The 22,260-nt window shown below is 42.9% G+C and overlaps 1 protein-coding gene across 1 annotated transcript in view; it reads left to right on the forward strand.

Moving 5' to 3' along the window:
* The window catches only part of NOTCH1 (notch receptor 1), a 199,212-nt gene that overhangs the window by 133,047 nt on the left and 43,905 nt on the right, over positions 1 to 22,260 (forward strand). Inside the window, exons 13-18 of the mRNA XM_033960230.1 lie at positions 3,829 to 4,021; positions 6,987 to 7,132; positions 11,183 to 11,296; positions 18,315 to 18,434; positions 19,412 to 19,564; positions 21,999 to 22,227. Coding sequence (XP_033816121.1) covers positions 3,829 to 4,021; positions 6,987 to 7,132; positions 11,183 to 11,296; positions 18,315 to 18,434; positions 19,412 to 19,564; positions 21,999 to 22,227 — 955 coding nt within the window. The remainder of the gene's footprint in view (positions 1 to 3,828; positions 4,022 to 6,986; positions 7,133 to 11,182; positions 11,297 to 18,314; positions 18,435 to 19,411; positions 19,565 to 21,998; positions 22,228 to 22,260) is intronic.

Genomic DNA, 22,260 nt, shown 5'->3' on the forward strand with positions numbered 1-22,260 from the left:
CCAAAAAATGTATGAAAAAAACACTGTGATAGCCTGCAGAGTAATATCAAACAGCACGCCGGGGCACTCACGCCCCAAATGGTGATATCAGTGGGCTAGTGAGAGCTGTAGCACTATGGTCCAGGATATAGCATAAGAGGCAGTTAAACAGGGAAAAATCCCACTTAACTGCTACTGGCATCCAAACAGTTCACACTTCAAAACTTCTCCTTCAAAGCCAGGCAGCCAATCAACCCAACGGGGAACTCTCCGTTTCGCTTTGTATCGCTGCGTCAGGGGTATAGGCTCCACTGCTGCACATGCATATTTTCCAGACCCACCATGCTTCTCAGGCTCTCATACCACTTCACTGATCAATACTGGTGCCCAATCTGGGTAAGGGATTTTGTTTCGGTGCTCGGGGGGGAGGGGGGATGCTGGATTGGGGGGGATGCCGGATGGGGGGATGCTGGATCGTGGGGGATGGCGCTCGTAAATTGAGTCAAACTCAGTTTCCAAGGCGCTGATTTTGCGAATGTTTTGCTCGTCTTGGAAAACACTCGCAAACCGGTGCACTCGTAAACCGAGGTTTGACTGTATATTTAGTAAAATGGATAATGTTAATATTTGGATCTTACCTAGGGTTATCAGATTTTCCGTTTGGAAAATCTGGACCCCTAGACCCACCCCCCCAGTTCCACCCATCCCCGCCCCATCATGCCCCAGTCCCGCCCCAGCCTCCCCCCTGCTGCCTGCCCTCATCGGGTAGGATATCTGCGGATGCTCTCCTGCCTGACACGATGTGAAGGAAAGCTTTTCAAAACCCAGCTTTTCAAAAGTGCCAGGTTTTGAAAGGCCGTCTGGACCTCCGGCCATGTCCTCAAAAGGAGGACATGTTCGGGCAGTCTGGACGTCTGGTATCCCTAGTCTTGCCACTATACTTCATCTGATGAAGATCTCCTGACAAGACTGAAAGATCAGGTTAGCATGTCTTCTAAAATAAAATACTAAAATAAAATACTAAAATAAAATAAAAGCATTTTAAATTAATTACTGTAATAGTCTGCCTATGTCATCTGCTTTTCAATTATTTTGGGTCTGATTCTCAAATGTGAAGCAGATTGCTATATAATCTGGTTCTTTCCAATTTAGGTCATGCAAAACATGCATTTTGAGGCAGTTTTCAAACAGCCCCCATGAGTGTAAAGTCTATCGCTTAGAAAAAAAAAATGGTACTTGGCTACCAAGAACTCTGTTGACTTTGATTTTCTGGGGCATGTGTAGATTTGAAAATCTAATCTACATGTGTTGTTTTCCAGCCCTTCCTAAACTCACCCCTGGGAAAGCTTGCCCTCAGTTTGGATAAAAATATGTGCACTCAAAAAATCTGCTTTTAACTTCTCTAAGTGAGAGCTATATATAGACAGCCATTCTACTTGAAAGCTGTCACTCCTGTGTTGATAAGAGTATATCATCTCTGTGTTTGAAGGGAGCAGTGTAGGACCCGAAAAGTGCACAGAATAAAGAACTACAGCAAATCTATAATTAAAAACAATAACAAAAAGCACCTCATAGAAGCTCAAAATATCCTGACTGGATCCAGAGTAGGATACAGGCAAAAAGATAATGTTAAGGAAGATTCTAGCCCTTGAATACCAGAGCTATCATGTTGCTCACCTTGTCTAACTAGTTTCTTTGATCAGGAGAGTATTCCCTTTGATAAGAGAAGACCCCCCCTCCCTGCTCACCTGGCCAAAGGAATTTATCATTGTTGAGTCCTTTCCTCAAAGTGCCTCATTTGTAACATACTGAATAAGGCCATTCTTTACCAGCTTGTTTGTAGGCCAAAATCATGTGGCCCTTCATTATTTCTTTACTCTCGCTGAATTCAGTCCAGGAAAGTAGAGAGGCCAATTTGAGAGGTAGTCCCCTGCCTGCACAAGATCCTAGCTCATTAACAGGAGAGGCTAATTTGGTTCTCGCTAAGTCACTGGGCCCTGAGGATATTTTAAATCTGTCCTTTCATTGTCCTATTGCACAGCCCAGTAGAAAAGCAAAGACAAAAACTCTAAAGTTATTCAATACAAAAAGTATGAGGAATGGTGGTCCCTCAATGCAACAAATGGGCTGGAAGCTAGCGAATGGTCTTGTTTTTTTTTTTGTTATATTTCTATGTAGCTGGCTAAGGTTTATGTCAAGGGCACATGATTTGGCCTTATTATATGGGCTTCACTGTCCAAATGGTAAGAAATAACTGAGGCCCCATGCCTACATTGGTCTCTTGTTGAAAGCAAGTAATGATTCAAGGTACATAATAAAGAGTTGGAAGGATTAAAGCTAAAATGTCACTCTAAAACCCCTGAGAATGAAGGCACCTGTCACCATTACACTTCATAGATACACCCTACCATAGCCAAAATAAAAAGGAAAAGCATATGCAGACAATTCACCAGTACAGGGTTTAAAGACTAGGAGCTCAAGGGACTTCATTTATGACAATAAGCACTTGGTATAATTACTATTATGGTACTGAAGTGGAACTTAGAGGGCACAGCAGGGCAAGTTTGAATCATTTCCCCTTTTGTTGAAGAAAGTGAATGTTAGTTACAAGTAGCCTTAGTGACTGGAACAAGGAGTGGCACTTTCAGAACTGCAGAATAACCACAAATAGAAGGAGAAAAACTTATAATAATACAAAAGAAATCAATACTAAAGGATTGCAAATACAGAAAGAAAAAGGCCTTATACACTCCTCAACTATAGTAATATTAAATCATTAGTCGGAAAATTAACCCCGAGTGAGTAGTGCTGTAGATTGAGACACTATAGTTGAGGGGTGTTTAAGATCTCTTTCCTCCTGAATTTGCAGTACTTTATGACTGATTTCATTTGTACAGTAGACTCTCAGTTAACCGGCACCCATGGGGATTGATAGATGCCGGATAAATGTAGCGTCTGGTTGCTTGAGAGTTACTATTATAAATAGGCCTAACTAATACTGTACCCCATACTATAAACTGTTCCAGGCAAATTTACCGGACATGTGGTAGGCAAAGCGTGGGCGCACTCAGGTGTGGCGTGCCAAGTTTACACTTAATTTTCGCCAGAAATTGATTTTATTTTCATTTTTATTTAAAGTATTACAGGATTTCTTAGATTTATTTTTTTTACTGGTTGCTTGAGAACTCTGGGTAATTTGATTTCTGGTTAACAGAAAGTATACTCTATTATTATAAGTTTTTCTCCTATTTGTGGTTATTCTTTGGATGAATTACAAGGAGTTCCCTGTTTGGATGTTTAAGCACACTTCTGTGCTGTTTCTGCCTTCAGCATTTTTTTTTTTTTATAGATCTGAAATGTACATCTGAACACTCTTTGCCGGTGACGGGAGAATCGCACTCCAGACACCAACACGCTGACAATTTGGAGCAAGACACAAGCGCGCCGCGGGAAAACCTAGTTTTAAAGAGCTCCGACAGGGTGTGTGTGTGGGAGTAACCCCCCACTTTACTGCAAACTGTTCGCACTGCCGTTGGGGGGGGGTGCAACCCCCCACATTATAGAGAAAAAATCAGAAAAAGTTCTGTTTCTCTATAATGGAGGGTTCCAACCCCCCAACCTCCCCCCCAACAGCAGCGCAAACACTATGCAGTAAAGTGGGCGGGGGGTTCCCCCACTCACACCCTGCTTCGGAGCTCTTTAAAACTAAGTTTTCTCGAGGCGTGCTGGTGTCTTGCGCTGAATTGTCTGCCCTCCATTGACGGCGCGCCAGTGTCTCGCGCACGACTGTCTATGAACCCTATTTGCCAGTCTATGGATTTATAATGTATTTAAACTCACTTGTTTCAGGGAGAATGTGTAACATTAATATTGATGAATGTGCCTCCTACCCATGTCATAATGGAGGAACGTGCAGAGATGCCATCAATGGTTTCACCTGCATTTGCCCAGAGGGATACCAGGACCCTATGTGCCTGTCTGAAGTTAATGAGTGCAACAGCAACCCCTGCATTCACGGGACGTGCCACGACGGTGTCAACGGGTATGTGCCATTCAAGTCATCTTTAAGCCACAACCGATGCCATGTGATTAGTGGTGTAGCAAGGGTGGAAGGTGCCCCCCTTGCCCTTTTCTCCATTCCCCACCACCACTACGCGCTCTCCCCCCGTACCTGTTTAGTTCCCCGGCGCGAGTAGCGACTCTGGCTTGCTGCCTGCACCAGCTTTGGCTCTCCCTCTGACATCATTTCCTAGTCGTGGGAAGCGCGAAGAGCTAGAGGTACGGTGACGGGGAATTGAAGGCGCGCATCAGGGGTGGCGGGGGTGGGGCTGAGAGGAGGGGAGGTGCTGGCGCCCCCACCAAGATGGCACCTGGGGCGGTCTGCCACCCCTTCCCCTTACTACGCCACTGCATGTGATCACTTTTTTTCCCCCCCGTAAATCCAGTGTATATCATCTTTAGCAAACAAATAGTAGTTTTTCAGAGACAAAAAGAGGAACCGTTGTGAGCTGTTGAGGTTTCTGTGACTACTACAGGAAGCTGGATCTTATAGCAGCCTTCAGTCACAACATTAGCTAAAATAAGGCCTGTCATTTTTTATGTTATCTCTTCTGTACTTGGCAAGATACAAACGCTCTTGTTCTAATGCTCCCAGATTCAGAGAGGTTGTGTTAAGGAAAGGAGTGGTGTCCTAAGAACATAAGAAGTTGCCTCCGCTGAGGCAGACCATAGGTCCATCCTGCCCAGCGGTCCGCTCCCGCGGTGGCCCATTAGGCCCATTGCCTGAACAATGGTCTATACCTATCTATACCCCTCAATCCCTTTTTCTTCTAGGAATCTATCCAAACCTTCTTTGAAACCATTTAATGTTTTCTTGTCCACAACAGCCTCTGGAAGCGCGTTCCATGTATCCACCACCCTCTGAGTGAAAAAGAACTTCCTAGCGTTTGTTCTAAACCTGTCCCCTTTCAATTTCTCCGAGTGCCCCCTTGTACTTGTGGTGCCCCTTAATTTGAAAAATCTGTCCCTGTCTACTTTTTCTATGCCCTTCAGGATCTTGAAGGTTTCTATCATGTCTCCTCTAAGTCTTCGCTTCTCCAGGGAGAAAAGTCCCAACTGCTTCAATCTTTCGGTGTATGGGAGATTTTCCATTCCCTTTATCAGTTTAGTTGCTCTTCTTTGTACTCCTTCAAGTACCGCCATGTCTTTCTTGAGATACGGTGACCAGTACTGGACACAGTACTCCAGATGCGGCCGTACCATTGCATGATACAGCGGCATGATGACTTCCTTCGTCCTGGTCGTAATACCCTTCTTAATGATACCCAACATTCTGTTTGCTTTCCTTGAGGCCGTGGCGCATTGCGCTGATGCCTTCAGTGTTGCGTTTACCATCACTCCCGGGTCTCTCTCCGGGTTACTGACCCTTAGTGGTATTCCCCCCATTTTGTATGTGAACATCGGGCTCTTTTTTCCCACGTGCATGACCTTGCATTTCCCCACGTTGAAGCTCATCTGCCATTTTTTGGCCCACTTTTCTAGCTGCGTTAGATCCTTTTGGAGAACTTCGCAGTCTTCCCTGGTTTGAGCCCTGCTGTATAGTTTGGTGTCATCTGCAAATTTAATGACTTCACACTTGGTTCCCGCCTCTAGGTCGTTTATGTAGATATCTTTACACATAATCTTTATTATCTCTTATGGGCACTCATTTTACCCAAGACTAAACATTAAATCCTTGGTAGAAAAGTTATACATTAACACGGTAAATGCCTGTAATTGTAGTTTTGGTTTAATCCTGCCTTTCTGTGAGGCAAGCCCACACTGAACATATAGGGCTCCTATTACAAAGGTGCGTTAGGGCCTTAACGTGCGGAATAGCATGCGCTGAATTGCACAGTCTTTCAGATAATATTCTAATACATTTTCTAACCTTTGCTCAGATCTGAGATCCCCATTCATTGGCTCATCCAGTCTGCCAAGTTAGCCCAAACCATGCTATTCCCAGCCAGCCAGTGGCGTAGTAAGAGGGGGGTAGTCTGCCCCAGGCTCCATTTTGGTGGGGGTGCTGACACTCGTTGTCCTCTCCGCGCAACCCCCGCCCTACTCCTTCCCCACTCCTGCGCGCGTGCCCTTTCTCTTTCCTTCCCACGTACCTCGTTGATATTTCTGGCGCAAGCAGCGACCCCAACCTGCTCTGATTTCATTTCCTGGACCCGCGTCTAGGATGTAACATTAGAGGAAGAGCCAACGCTGGCGCGAGCAACAGGTTGGTTTGCTGCTCGCGCTGGGAACGTTAAAGAGGTACGGGAGAAGGGAAGGGGGTGCATGGCAGGAGGGGGCAGAGAAGGATCGGATGGAGGTGGGGGCGGAGAAGAGGGCGGGGGAGGGGCTCCACAGCCCCAGGCAGATCTCACCCTCACTACGCCACTGCAGTCAGCTGCCAGCTGTTAAAATTTTATCGCTTGTAGATGATTGCTTCTTGAGCTTGCTAATTTTTGAATTCAGTGAAATTGTACTACACGTCTCCCTCCATATTCGCTGTGATAGGGGATTAACAGACCCACGAATACAGAAAAAAATCTCAAATAACTTTTTCACATGTTATTCGCTGCTTTCTATTAAAAGCCATCGTGAATATAGTGAAACCGCAAATAACATGGTGGGAGACCTGGCCTGTTCCTGAAGGAGAGGCAAAACACGGTGAAGGAAGTGCTGGGAATCAGTGATTTTCTCTGTAAACACTTGGAATCATCGATTTCTCTATGCAAGCTGATGTAATTTGGGGGGAAGGAGCCAGCAAGCTAAAAATCGTGAATAATCGAAACCGGGATTGCTGAAACCACGAATACAGAGGGAGAAGTGTACATTCTACATTTCTCATTGGAGAACAGTTAGAAGTTGTGGCACTGATAATAAAAACAAATGTATAGTTTGTAGGTGGCAGAAGAATTATACATGTTGCCAATCTGATGGAGTATGTTCTGTTTATTTTTTTTCTTTTGCATTAGGTACAATTGTGACTGTGACCTGGGTTGGAGTGGCACCAATTGCGACATTAACAACAATGAGTGTGAATCCAACCCTTGCACGAATGGTGGAATTTGCAAGGACATGACCAGTGGCTATATCTGTACCTGCCGGGAGGGCTTCAGTGGTAAGGGGGAATGGGGCATTCTCAGTCTCTGTGAGCTGCATTCAGCAAGATCTCAGTCCAGTCACAAGAATTACATTCTGATTATTTGGTAGTAAGCATGAAATGCATTAGATGCACAAGTATTAATCAAGCTTATATGAAAAGGCTGATTGCTTCCTTAGAAATCTGGTCAATAAAGTTAGAATTGATTCTAAGGTATTTGGCTGTTTATCTTTCAAATCCAACATCTAGTTTAACTGAGTGTTCATAATGTTTGGAAAGCACTTCTTTTTTGTTTTTTCCTAAGACCTCAGAACCACCCACTCCTCCGTCCCACCAAAGTGTATATACGGGGAGTTATAAATGGTGAAATCCTCACCAGTCTCTTCAAAGTTTTAAATAACATGCATTTCTTAGTGTATTATTACTTAACTTAGTAATGGTGAAATCTTGTTTTTCATGCGGACTGAACGGTAAGACCCGACATGTTTCACTGAAGTTTCGTCAGGGGTCTACCCACTACTGCAGATGTGCACTTCAAATCCATTAGCATTATGGATTTGAAGTGCACGGCTGCGGTAGTGGGTAGACCCCTGACGAAACTTCAGTGAAACATGTCAGGTCTTACCGTTCAGTCCGCATGAAAAACAAGATTTCACCATTACTAAGTTATGTAATAATACACTAAGAAATGCATGTTATTTAAAACTTTGAAGGGACTGGTGAGGATTTCACCATTTATAACTCCCCGTATATACACTTTGGTGGGATGGAGGAGTGGTGGTTCTGAGGTCTTAGGAAAAAACAAAAAAGAAGTGCTTTCCAAACATTATGAACACTCAGTTAAACTAGATGTTGGATTTGAAAGACAAAGAAATAAAAAAAATCAAGAAAAGGATGCCCAAAATAAATCACAAAAATACTGAAAGACAAACAGCCAAATATTAATCAAGAGCATTTGTACAATTTTAAATTACATCACAGGCACAGATATTGCCTACACAGATAGCAGAGATGAGCTGAAAAAAAAAAAGACAAAACTGGGAAACCCAATTGTGTGATTTGGAAGTGAGTTTCCAAAGGAATCTAGCTGGGTAATTTAATGAGTTTCCTAGTTAGATTCCTTGGGGTAAAACATTTCTGCTAAATTTAGCTGCCTAGTGCCTGTGCCTGAGCTCAGAGATACGTTAGGAGAGGAAAATACTTGTATAAATTCAGTTTTCAACTCTATATTTATACTCTATTTGTCAGTATAAAAATAAGGGCAAAATTCTATCATACTCAGAAATGAACTTGATTCATACAAGCTGCAGTGAGTACCTATAGAGAGGCACACTGCCTAATTATTGTTTGGCAATGAACAGCAGAGGTCTTCCCTGATGCATTGGGAGTGGTGTAAACTCTTTCAGCGCTGAAATTGGTGTCAACCTTCAAAGATAAGTGTTGCCCCTTTTTCTTCATACTTTGTGCTCCTCTGTGACTTTTTTTTCACCGTATCAAAGTGTTGCCTTTGTGAGTTAACAAAGGGAGTAGGTATTATAGGACTCAGGTTGAAAATGGAGACTCGGGGTGGAGCATAGATGATTAAAGCTAAGATCTCAAGATGGGGATGTGAAATAATGTACAGTATGTTATAAGAGATCATATGATCTGAGTATATCATGCATTATGATATACCCACCCTGTTAGTTGATGGTTATCTATGGAAATTATTGCTTGAAAACAAAATCTTTTTGAACTGAATTGAAATTTCTTAAATGATAAAGAATTTGACATCATGTTGATGTATGAATCAAGTTAATTTTTGAGTATGATATAATTTTGCCCTTATTTCTATACTGATTGAGTGCTTTTTTCTATATTTTCTATATTTTTTTTTGTGCCATGAATATTTCAGGTATAGAATCGAGGGGGAACTTTTGTACCCTTGAAACTTGCAGCTAATTTTTAGGAGTGTACATACATTAGCGCACATTCAGGGGTCCTTTTACTAAGGTGCGCTAACCGATTTCCCGCTAAATGTTAAGCTCACCTTAGTAAAAGGACCCCTCAGTTCATTAAAAACTTTAAGTGTGCATTGGTGCATCTTAATTCTTTGGTTCCTCTTAATTCTTTGATTCCTTATTACAACCCCCCCCTAAAAAAAAACAAAAAAAAAAAAAAAAAACACCATAAAATTATAAAAGAATTATGAAAAAAAATTAAAGGAACCACTTTTTTCTTGCCTGTGCATAACAGTTTTCATAGGAAAATTATCAGGACAACTGCCAGGGTGGAAGGTGATTACCCCACTGTTATCCCCTTCCCTTCGAGCCTGACCACTTTAGCAACAAAGTCTTAATCAAGTTCCATTAATCAAGTATTATATGTCACTGACACAAAGGGGGCAATTGTATAAACGATGCTCAAAAATCAGCACCAAAAAAAAATCATCATTAATCGCTATTCTGTAAGGGGCACTCCGAGATGAGCATGCTTTATGGAATAGTGCTGACAGCCAAATCCCATGCCTAAAGTTGAGCTCTAGAATTTAAAAAGCAAACCAAAAAAACCATGCTCGAGTGGGAGTGGCATTTGAGAGAAAGAGTTCAGTTTTATACTGCACAGTTTTGTGCATTGAGTTGCAGCAGTGAAATTTTAGACTCCTGAAAAAGGCACTTTTCAGTGCCAAAACACTGGCTGTGTAGAGTCTAGTCACCTGTTGCATACACGTATGATTAAAATTACTTTGATACCTTGTGAGCCCAATAAGAAGCATCTATCCGTCCCTAATCTTGCCATTGGATTGCAGCTGAAACCTGGTGAAAATGCAGGCGCCCAACCTATGGTATTTCAGTGCTTAAATGGCGCTCTTCTATAACAGTGGGTGCAGCTTTTTGGAACGTCCGTGCTCCTCCCCTTGCCATACCTCCTTTTAAATTGCATGCTAAAGGATTGAAGTGCAGAGTGGTATAGAACAGTGCGCAAGAAGATGTGCGTGAAAATTTCAGTTAGCGCCAATTAAGTGCTACTTCTATTAATTATTTCTAGAGCACTAGTGGATGTGTATAGCACTGTACAGAATCACAGAGCAGACAGTCCCTGCTTGAATGAGCTCACAATCTAATCAATCAAGACAGACAAACAGAATGCTGGATAGGGGTTACAGTTGGCAGCGGATGGTTAAAGTGCTGGCTAGGGTGATGAGCAGAGAGCAATGGGGAGAAGGGTGATGAGTTGAAAGTCGTTATTGACTGGTAAGGCTCATTAATTCATACTGGTTAGCTTATTTGCCAATTTAGTTGCATGCATGACTCTACGTCTAAATTTTGGTACCGATCTTTCAGCACTATATATTGTATACAATCTGAGAGAAAATGACTGGGACTCTTCTCCTTGTCCACACGGTCCCAGGAACAGAAATCAGTATGAGTATATGTGTATTTCTGAACCATCTGCCGTTCAACGATGCTCAACACTACCACCAAGGCATATGATTGGCCGCCGCACGATTGCTTTGAAGAAACTGTTTAGTCTCGCCTTCTTGATCTCCTGCCTCCAGTGGCATAGCGAGGGTGAGTGGTGCCTGGGGAGATGGCACCCCTCCCCCACCCTCTTCTCCCCCCCCAACGCTCCTTCCCTGCCCTCCCCCGCCACGCATGAACGCCACTTCCCTTCCCCCGTACTTTTGTAATGTTCCTGGTGTGACAAGCTATCGCACCAGCTTCAGCTCTTCCTCTGATGTCACTTCTAGGCACGGTCCAGGAAGTGATTGTCAGAGGAAGGACCGACGCTGGCTTGATAGCAGGTTGGGGGTTGCTGCTCGCACCAGCAGCATTTTACAGAGTTATGGGAAGCGGTGCACATGCATGGCAGTGGGAGGGGGAGCAGAGAGGAGGACAGGTGCTTGTACCCTCACCAAGGTGCCTGGGATAGACCGCTCCCCCCCCTTACTAGGCCACTGCCTGCCTCAATGAATTTTCTTCATGTTATCTATTAACATTTCTGTTTCTCCGAAGAAACTTCTCTGCTGTGTCCTCCTACCTTTCAACAAATGTCTGCTTTTTTTTTTTTTTTTTTAATAACTTGTAGGTCCTAATTGCCAGACTAATATCAATGAATGTGCTTCCAACCCTTGCTTGAACCAGGGGACCTGCATAGATGATGTGGCTGGTTACAAATGTAACTGCATGGTGCCCTACACAGGTAAGGAAAAGAAGAAAATTGCATTTGAGAGTTCATATGTTGGTAACCACAGACGGCAGGGCCTCTTGGCTCTTCCAGTTTGTCCTCTTGTTTCTACTTGTTTTATTCTCAACTCTTGCTCAGTTTCCAGTTAGCTCCCACCCTTCCTCTTAATGCTGTCATCTGAATCCGTCCCGGATATTTTTGAAATTTATCAATGTTTTGGTTAACTCTACCTCTGCTGGAAAATCATTTCATGCATTCCATGATTCTCTTGATAAATTAAAGTATTTCCTCATGTTTTAGAGGAAAATGAGGATCAGACCATAGTCCTGTACTTAAATAAACTAGTGTGGAAGAATTTTATAAGAACATAAGAATAGCCTTACTGGGTCAGACCAATGGTCCATCAAGCCCAGTAGCCTGTTTTCATGGTGGCTAATCCAGGTCACTAGTACCTGGTTGAAACCCAAGGAGTAGCAATATTCTATGCTACCGATCCAGGGCAAGCAGTGGCTTCCCCCATGTCTTTCTCAATAACAGACTATGGACTTTTCCTCCAGGAATTTGTCCAAACCTTTCTTAAAACCAGCTACACTATCCGCTCTTATCACATCCTCTGGCAACGCATTCCAGAGCTTAACTAGTCTCTGAGTGAAAAAAATTTCCTCCTATTGGTTTTAAAAGTATTTCCCTGTACCTTCATCGAGTGTCCCCTAGTCTTATTGTAGACTTCAATCATATCTCCCCTCAGCCATCTCTTTTCCAAGCTGAAGAACCCTAACCGTTTTAGTCTTTCCTCATATGAGAGGAGTTCCCGTTCTACTCCTCTCAATCATATCCCCCTCAGCTGTCTTTTTTCCAAGCTAAAGAGCCCTAACCATTTTAGTCTTTCCTCATACTAGAGGAGTTCCATCCCCTTTACCATCTTGGTCGCTCTTCTTTGAACCTTTTCTATGCCATTATATCTTTCTTGAGATAAGGAGACCAGAATTGAATGCAATACTCCAGATGAGGTCGCACCATGGAGTGATACAGAGCCATCCCTTGTTTAATAATTCCTAGCATCCTGTTTGCTTTTTTGACCGCCGCCACAACACATTGGGCAGAAGGGATCATTTTGTCTACGATGACACCCAGATCCTTTTCTTGGGCACTAATCCCGAAGGTGGACCCTAGCATCCGGTAACTGTGATTCAGGTTATTCTTCCCAATGTGTATCACTTTGCATTTGTCCACATTAAATTTCATCTGCCTTTTAGATGCCCAGTCTTCCAATTTCCTAAGGTCCGCCTGCAATTTTTTCACAATCCGCATATGTTTTAACAACTTTGAACAGTTTAGTGTCATCTGCAAATTTAATCACCTCACTTGTCATTTCAATTTCCAGATCATTTATAAATAAGTTAAATAGCATCGGTCCCAGTACAGACCCCTGCGGCACTCCACTGTTTACTCTCCTCCATTGAGAAAAATGACCATTTAACCCTACCCTCTATTTTCTATCCGATAACCAATTCCTAATCCACACTGAACGTTGCCACCTATCCCATGACATTTTAATTATCTCAGGAGCCTCTCATGAGGAACTTTGTCAAAAGCTTTCTGAAGATCTAGATACACTATGGGCTAGATTCACTAAGCAAACTGATCGTGTACTGATCAGTTTGCGACCCGATTTTACTCCGGCCCAATTCACTTACCTCTCTGCCGATCCGATTCCAAGCTGCGCATGCAAATGAGGGGAACGACATGCAAAGTAGGCAGGGACGCGATTCACAAAACAAATTTTGTGATCCGACTGGGCTGACTGATTAACCCAAGAAGCGACTGCTGGGGACGAGTCACAAACATCCTTTCCGACTCTCCAGCTCCAATGCCACCCTGCTCTCTACCTTGCTTTCTGTATGCCCTGCTCACTGCTGCCCCGAATCTCTCCTGCCTGCCACCCTGCTCTTCCCCGAATTGCCATCCAAATCTCTCCTGCCTGCCGCCCTTCTCTCCCCCAAATCGCTGCCCTGTTGTCCCCCGAATCACTCCCCTGCTCTCCCCAGAATCTCTCCTGCCCTTCCCCTCACAAGCAATCCTGTGGTTTTAACCCGCGGGTTTAAAGTGAGTTAAAACCATGGGCTTGCTAGGCTAAAAATTAAAGTATAAAAAAAAAAGTTGTGGCTCAGACGGGTCTTAGACACATGCGCATACCTTCTACAGATGGTCTGTGCATGCATCGGGATTGCACACTAGCGATCCATGTCGGCAGATGGGGTCATTCTGCCAATCACCCCCATTAGAATATTACTGCTTTCTGAATCCATCAGACCTGCCTGGATTGGACATGGATCGGTCACGATCGGGAAGGTTAGTGAATCCAGCCCTATATCAACTGGCTCACCTTTATCCACATGTTTATTCACAACTTCAAAGAAGTCAAACAGATTGGTGAGGCAAGATCTCCTTTGGCTGAACCCATGCTGACTTTGTCTCATTAAATCATGTTTGTCTATGTGTTCCACAATTTTATTTTTTATAATCGTTTCTACCATTTTGCCTGGCACTGAAGTGAGGCTTACCAGTCTGTAATTTCCCAGATCTCCCCTGGAGCCCTTTTTAAAAATCAGCGTAACATTGGCCACCCTCCAATCTTCAGGTACTACAAACGATTTTAGCGACAGGTTACAGATCACTAACAGCAGGTCAGCAATTTCATGTTTGAGTTCTTTTAGTACCCATCCGGTTCTGGCGATTTATCACTTTTTAACATGTCGGTTTGGCTAAGTACATCTTCCAGATTCACCAAGATTTCTTTCAGTTCCTCCGCATCATCACCCTTGAAATCCATTTCCGGTTCAGGTAGATCTCTTACATCTTCTTCCTTAAAGACCGAAGCAAAGAATTCATTCAGTCTTTCCGCTATGGCCTTACCCTCCCTGAGCGCCCCTTTTGCTCCTTGATCATCCAACGGTCCCACAGAAAAAAATCTTACTTCTGGCATAGTTATTATTTTTTCATCCAAAATGAGGTACTGTCGCTCTTAAAGAGGCAACTAGCACATTTCAACAAATAGAAAAATAATTAGTTTTGGAGATAAAAGGTGATATCACATTCACAAGCTGAAGACACAGTGCCAGTGTTACAATCAATCCAAAGACCAACAAAGAATGATTAAAAATTGGCAAGAAAATTTTTTTCTTCTTCTCATGACTCCCATTATTTCTCTTCAGTTTTTGAAAACAGAAAAATATAATTCCTATTCATTCCTGGCACGCACCTGTCGTCTGCTGTATTCTCAAGTCCATCAGTGTATTATTTTAAGAAAACAATCTGTTTTTAGAGTAAGCACCTCTCTGGTTACTCTCTGGGTACTTTCTGTGAAAGAAGGATATGAAAATAGACACTCCTTTTTTGCCTATCTCCATCTGTCCTATTTGGAGAAATCTAGGACTGGCTTGTCTTGAATAGTAAGCCCGAAAATGTGTGTAAAGGGGAGGGATGGGGAGGCAGGGGATTGTCTCCTCTGACCTACTGATTCCTATTCTCCAGTTTCCTGCTTCCTCTGTGCATACAATTGTAGGAAACTCTGCTGAATTTCCTGTCTGTGCTGGTAACTGTGGAAACTGAAGGGAGAGAGGAGGGAAAGGGCCTGGAAAATCACTCATGGCCTACTTAATAGATAACAGTTGTCAAGAAGGATAACTGTTTCCTCATCCCTTCCCATGTGTATAAAACAGGAAACCTGTAAATCATGTGTCGCCTTTACTATTTTTTTTTAAATCACATTCAGAGAATTTTCAAACACCAGGTCACTTTTCTGGGAACATTTTAAAATCGAAGATCCCAATTAGTTCTGAAATTGAAAAATGTGATTTATTCTTGGCATTTTAAAGCGTCTCTTTTTGTTTTGGGGTTTTTGTTGGTTTTTTTTTTTGCTTTGATTGCCCTATAACCTTATAGAGAACTGACTTTCCACTCTTCTCAACCTCCCCCCCCCCCCCCCAAGCTTCTATCCGAGATAATTTGGACTGCTTCCAGGAGGTCTGATACCCCAATTCAGCATCACTGTTTATAGACAACAGGGAAATCTCTGGCAATTCTAGGTTGGGAGGAAGTGAGATACTTAAGACCTCACTGAATCACTGGAACAGTTCAAAGAGGTTTTATGTTGGACTATTAATTACGAACATACAGATCAAAGTCCTGTCATATTTGGCTTTCGTTAGTAAGGCATGGTCAGTGGGCAGAAGTTAAACCACATATGTTGAGCCTCACTACTGGTGAAAACAAAAAAACAACAACTAGATACAGATGTTCTAGAGATAATTTATTATATACTGACAGATAAAAACATGAAAATTCAATGAAAAAAGTACAATGATAAAAAATAGTGGTAAAAATCCAACCGGACCCTACATGATCCGTGTTTCAGCGAACATGCCTTCCTCAGGGGTCCTAAAAGCAAGAGATAATAATGAATAATGATAAAGAGAAAGATGAAAAGATAAGAAGTGACTGTGATGTCAATCTGGAGCATGCATATTAGTGTCTGTACTCGACTGCAGGATAAAACGAATGAGCTAAGTGTGATCATGCTATATAGAGAGGCTTGAAACATCGACAAGAAACGTAAGAGGAAAAAAAAGGCACTATGGGACATGTTTAATCAGTTGCAGTAAGCAGTGAGCATGAATTTTAGCATGCACTAATAGAACTAACCCACGCATGCCTAGCACGTGTTAAAATACCCTGTGCTGTAAAGTCCTGATTCTGTACATGGTGCCTAGGAACGCCGCATTTAGTGCCTGTCAGTCTTAAGTTGGGCGTCATTTATACAGTTGAACTTAACAGCGCCTAAAGTGGGCATAGGCACCAGTAGATGTCTGAACCTTAGGTGTGAACTCTGTTTATGACAGAGTTTTCTTGGCCTAAATACCGGCGCCTAAATCCAGAACATAAGCAGTGCCTTTGCTGGGTCAGACCAGAGGTCCATCTTGCCCAGCAGTCCGCTCACGCGGTGGCCCATCAGATCCAGGACCTGTATAGTAATCCTCTATCCTATACCCTTCTATCCCCTTTTCCTTCAGGAAATCATCCAATCCCTTCACACCCTCTGGAAGCACATTCCAGGCATCCACCACCCTTTGGGTGAAGAAGAACTTCCTAGCATTGGTTCTGAATCTGTCCCTTCTTAATTTTACAGAATGCCCTCTCGTTCTTGTAGTTTTCAAAAGTTTGAAGAATCTGTCCCTCTCCACTTTCTCTATGCCCTTCATGATCTTGTAAGTCTCTATCATGTCCCCTCTAAGTCTCCGCTTTTCCAGGGAAAAGAGCTCCAGTTTCTCCAGTCACTCAGCTTATGAAAGGTTTTTCCATACCTTTTATCAATCGCGTCGCTCTTTTCTGAACCCTCTCGAGTATTGCCATATCCTTCTTAAGGTACGGCGACCAATATTGGACGCAGTACTCCAGATGCGGGCGCAACATTGTTCGATACAATGGCAGGATGACCTCTTTTGATCTGGTTGTAATGTCTTTCTTGATAATACCTAGCATTCTACTCGCCTTCTTAGAGGCCGCTGAGCACTGTGCCGACAGCTTCATTGTGTTGTCCACTATTACCCCCAAGTCCTTTTCTTGGGTACTTTCACCCATTATCAGTTTTCCCATCATAAGCTGTATTTCGAGTTTCTGTTCCCTACATGTAAGACTTTACATTTCTCTACATTAAACTTCATCTGCCATCTCATCGCCCACTCTTCTAGTTTGTTCAGGTCCCTTTGTAATTCTTCACAGTCCTCTTTAGTCCCAACTCCACTAAATAGTTTGGTGTCGTCTGCGAATTTTATTACTTCGCGCTTTGTCCCTGTTTCTAGATCGTTTATAAATACATTGAACAGCAGCGGCCCGAGTACCAACCCCTGCGGAACACCACTCGTGACCCTCCTCCAGTCAGAGTAATGGCCCTACACCTACACACAAAACACGCTCAGGATCTACCTTTAACCACACCTTGGACTAGGCACCTACCACCCAATTTTAATTTAAGTCAATTATGAGGTGGTAATTGCTTAATATTGGCGCCAATTAAGCTTTTTAAATTATTTTGATAAGCACCTAGATTGGCTTGGCGTGCTGATCTAGGTAACTAACTTCAGATGTCATTTATAGAACCTGGGCCTAAAAATCTAGCACTAACTGCTTAGTGTGGGATGGGGCAGGGAATGACCAGAGATTGGACGGCACATTGCTGTCAGTAAGCAGTGGATGGCGTACGCAGTCAGTAGGTCAAGTGCATTAGAGAACATGTCTGTGTGGTGACTGCAGGGGGGATGCTGGACACGTCCCCTGCAATTCCACAGGGCTTTTGCACGTAAAGGGTGTTGCTTTCAGCTGTTAACACACATTAAGTGCAAGAAACTAACCTCCCCTTTTACAAAATCGCACAAAAGGTTTTTAGCTCCGACCAGTACACTGAATTCCCTGCACTGCTCTGAGGCTCATGGAAACTCTATGACCGTCGGAGCAGCGCAGAGCATTCAGCGCACTGGCCAGCGCTAAAAACCTCTTGCATGGTTTTATAAAAAGGGGGGGTTAAAGCTCTTTAGCAAACATGCCCTTATATGTTGTTATTCCACTTGTCTGCATTTTAATAAATTGGTTAAAATATTTTTATTCTCTTTAGTAATGGTTTATTTATTTTTTTATTTCTGCTTAATTTTTATATGATGTACTGTTGTCTTTTAATTTGGTTTTATGTACACCATAGTGGGCATCCTTGGCTGGGACTATGATATATAAAAATTTTAAAAAATACACACATACCTAAAGTACATACACAAAGTCTAGCACCAATGTAGAGGTCCTTTCCAGATAAAAATTTCAGGTCAAGTTTGAATTACAGTGCCTTGGTGGAGATGGAACTGGACTCAGCATTACAAGATTTTTCAGATTGATGGAGGTGTGCCTCATCTGCTGTGTATCTTGCAGTGGCTGTGGTTAATAGGTTGTGATTTTTTTTTTTTTGTGGATGTGTTTGTAATTTCAGGCACCACCTGTGAGGCAGTGCTGGCTCCCTGTGCTGCAAACCCTTGTAAGAACGGAGGTACATGCCAGGAATCCGAAGACTACGAGAGCTTTTCATGCCAGTGTCCAACAGGATGGCAGGGTATGTGCCACAGTCTGACCCTGATTTGCCTCTATAGAATGAGCATATCAACCTATCGCACAAGTAAACTATTTTTGAAATACGTGGAGATGTGGGCAAATGAGAGTAGCAGAACATAGCATGGATTGCATAATGTATACTAGCAACAGACAATAAGAACGAAAATTTCTGTGAGGCACAGAAGGATGTCAGTTCCTACCCCCAGAATGCTTACAGCTGACAGTGGACATACAAAGCTAGGCAACAAATGAACACATTTGTTTTGCTAATAAAATGTCCTGTCTGTGAATTTGCTACTGAATATGAGCGGGTTACGTAGGGATGGCAGTTTGGGAATGAGCTGTTGCTGAAAGCAAAAGTACTACAACTGCTAGTTCCTTCATAGTATAAATATTTTGCTCTCAGCACGTGAAAACAGCTTGCAGGAAGTTTTATGTAGAAGCATTTCATAACTTAAAATATCTCTTGGGTTCAGTTATAGTTCTCAGCCAATAATGTGATGATGTTGGGGTCAGGACCGGCTCAAGGGACACTGGCACCCTGAGCCAACTTTTGTATCAACTCCCCCCCCCCACCTGAAATCCAGTATATCTCCTACTCTTTCTTCTCCCCCTGCCAGCAATCCAGTATCTCCTTCTCTTAAGTTCCCTCTCCTCCTCCCCCACTGGTGATAAAGGGCACCAGATCCCAGTTTAGCACCTCTTATCTATTTCCTTCCCCCTATCCTGTAGATACCAAAAGCAGGCAAGAAGAGGGATGTAAGAAAGGGAAGAGGGAGAGAAAGATCCTAGACCAGGATTTTGTCACACTTGTGCCCTGAGTCAGTGCCTCACCTGGTCCATAGGTTGAGCTGGCCCTTTTGGTAGGGTGTCTGCTGCGAAGACCTGGGTTTGAGCTAGGAACAGGCAAGTTATCGCATAGTTTGCACAGCAGGATAGAAAACAAACTCAAACATCCCTTACTCTGTTTTTCACCAGGTCAAACATGTGAGATAGACATGAATGAGTGCATTATAAGCCCCTGCCGCAATGGCGCAGGGTGTGTGAACACAGCAGGGAGCTACAGGTGTAACTGCTTGGATGGCTACGCAGGCCGCAACTGTGAAACTGATGTCAACGACTGCCAGCCAAGTAAGTGCAATTCTTCCAGTCCACCGTGATTAACATAAATATGAAATGAAAAACCACTGGAAAGATTAATGCTGAGGGTAATCAGAATACCCTGAACATTGTATTCATATACAGGTAGTCGTCGACTTACGACCTATCCAAGTTACGACTGTTCGACCTTACGACGTGACTTCCGCTCTCCGAAGAAAGAAAATGTTGTTAACAGATTGTTTTAAGATGATTAAAATGATTGAAATATCATTACCCAGTCTAATATTCTTACCTTAATGTAACATAGGCCGACACATCCTGATCCATTTACGACCTAGCAGTCAGAACCAATTGCTGTCGTAAGTCGACGACTACCTGTATAGCCATGTGGGTAATGATGATATGAAAACAGAAACAAAAAAAATCAAGAAGTAAGGCACTGTGGATCAGGATCCATCAATGTCCAAAACTCAAACTATTTCAAGTTAAAAGGTGAAGGTGCCAAAGAGGGCTTGATACAGCCATGTTTCAGCTAATAAGCCTGCATCAGAAGTCTGTAAAATCTTACAAAACTAAACAGATAAATATCAAACATGTCCACTTTCTCTGAGCCACAGCCTTTGTAGTAGGGATTCTCTTCTTATTTTCTTAGCCTTTTGGGAATGTATTTCATGTGCTTTGCTTGAGTAATGCATTATTAAATATCCTTTTCTATTATTATCAAAAAGGAGTCCTCTTTACCCCCCAAAAACAGAAGGTTTACATATATTTTTGTTCAAGGGCTTTTTGACCTTAATATAAAACTGAAGTCCTCTATACCCCCCAAAAATAGAAGCCCTGTTCCATCTATATGCGGACGCTTCCAGCATGCCCAAGTGATACCTAAGTCGCGTCCACCTAACTCGTGCCTACCTAGCGCCCAGCTCATGCTCAAAGATAGACCTGATTTTGCAATGCCTACATTTTAGGTGTTAGGTAGATGCCTTAGGACATTGAGCGGCATGCGATTCTGTAAATGGATGTCTATATCAAAGCCACACCCATGCCTGTCTGATTAGTCGCAGCTTTTTCTGATGGGCATCCATGAACTTGTGGATGCCTATTTTGTGAATCGCATCTAGACTTTGGACGTCTAACTTTCAATTATTGCTTGTTAAAGTTGTTAATTGAGCTTATTATCCACTTTATTTGGACGCCTAAGTCAGTGGATGTCCACATTGTGGACGCCTAAAGTTAGACGTCCTTTACAGAATCTGCCCCGGTGAGTCTAAAGGAGTTCCAGTCAAAAGTTCTGAAGACAACCCACCCTGTAAGATAGTATTGATTTGGAAAGACCCTTGCAGGGCAGAACTTGATATATTTAAAACAGGAAAAGATAGAGTAGAACAACCACCTTCACTTAGAAAGGGTCCAGTTGATAATGATATCTCTAAGAGAGAAGAGACTTGCTAATTTATATTGTAAACCGCTTAGACATTTCATTATTGGAAAGATATCAAATTATAATAAGCTTGAAAACTTAGATGTGCCAGACTTAACTTTTCTCCATCATAAAATAAACAGAGCAGTACCTTTGTTGATAATTGAACAGAATCTCCAGCTCTTTCAGGGCTCCCAAGGAGCCTGGCATGCCCTTGTGGGTACACCCCTTAGGTCAGTGTCGGCATTGCTTTTATACTCTCCGAGGATCCTTCTGATGGTGGCTTAGACATCAGACACTGCTACCAACTCCTCCTGGATAATTCAGCCATACCTCTCAGAAGCAAGAGGATTCTGGCAAGTAGGACTGCTATTCTAGTCTTTGGCAGCCTCAGCGCTACTACTATATACTCCAAGGGTCCTTCCAGTGGTGGCTCATGACATCAGATGCCACTGCCAATTCCTTCTAGGCAACTCAACTATACTCAGAGGCAAGGGGATCCAGGCACAAAGGACTGCTATTCCACCTATTGCTTAATTCTAAGCCTTAAGGCATCTTCAGTTCGTCCAACTGAATTGGCTATACGACATTCCAGATTTCATAATCCAGGCTGTTGCTGACAAGTCGCTAAGATAGTAGGTACTTTCTTCTAGTCATTAAGTTGATGTTAATAGTAAGCATGGAGAAGAAAGGATATCTGGAGGACTTAAAAGCCCACCTCTTTGAAAGTGCTTTTGACTCCTAACTCCTCTCACCTTGGGTTCTGCATCCCCAACCCTATATGTCATACCTCTCTGTTCAGGTTAGATTGTAAGCTCTTCTGAGCAGGGACCATCTATAAATGTCAAAATGTACACTGCTGCATATGCCTTTCAGCACTATATAAGTTATTAGTAATAATAGACATGTAATCTGCTATGTCTGCCTACTGTAGAATTTACCATATCTGATATTTTGCTTATAATTCAAAGTATTTTTTTGCACCTGTGACCTCCCAGAGCCAATTTCACAGCCACTTTCTTGCTTGTCCTTTCCATATTTTAGACCCTTGTCAGAATGGTGGATCCTGCTCTGATGGTATCAGTACCTTCTTCTGCAGTTGTCTGGCAGGATTCCGGGGTCCCAGGTGTGAGGAGGATATCAATGAGTGCGCCAGCAACCCATGCAAGAATGGTGCCAACTGTACTGACTGTGTCAACAGCTACACATGCACCTGCCCCTGTGGGTTTAGTGGCATCCACTGTGAAAATAATACTCCAGACTGCACTGAGAGGTAACATCACGCATTCATCAACCCATGGAGAAA

This window comes from Geotrypetes seraphini, chromosome 10 (genome assembly GCF_902459505.1).
Source record: "Geotrypetes seraphini chromosome 10, aGeoSer1.1, whole genome shotgun sequence".
NCBI classification, from domain to species: Eukaryota; Metazoa; Chordata; class Amphibia; order Gymnophiona; family Dermophiidae; genus Geotrypetes; species Geotrypetes seraphini.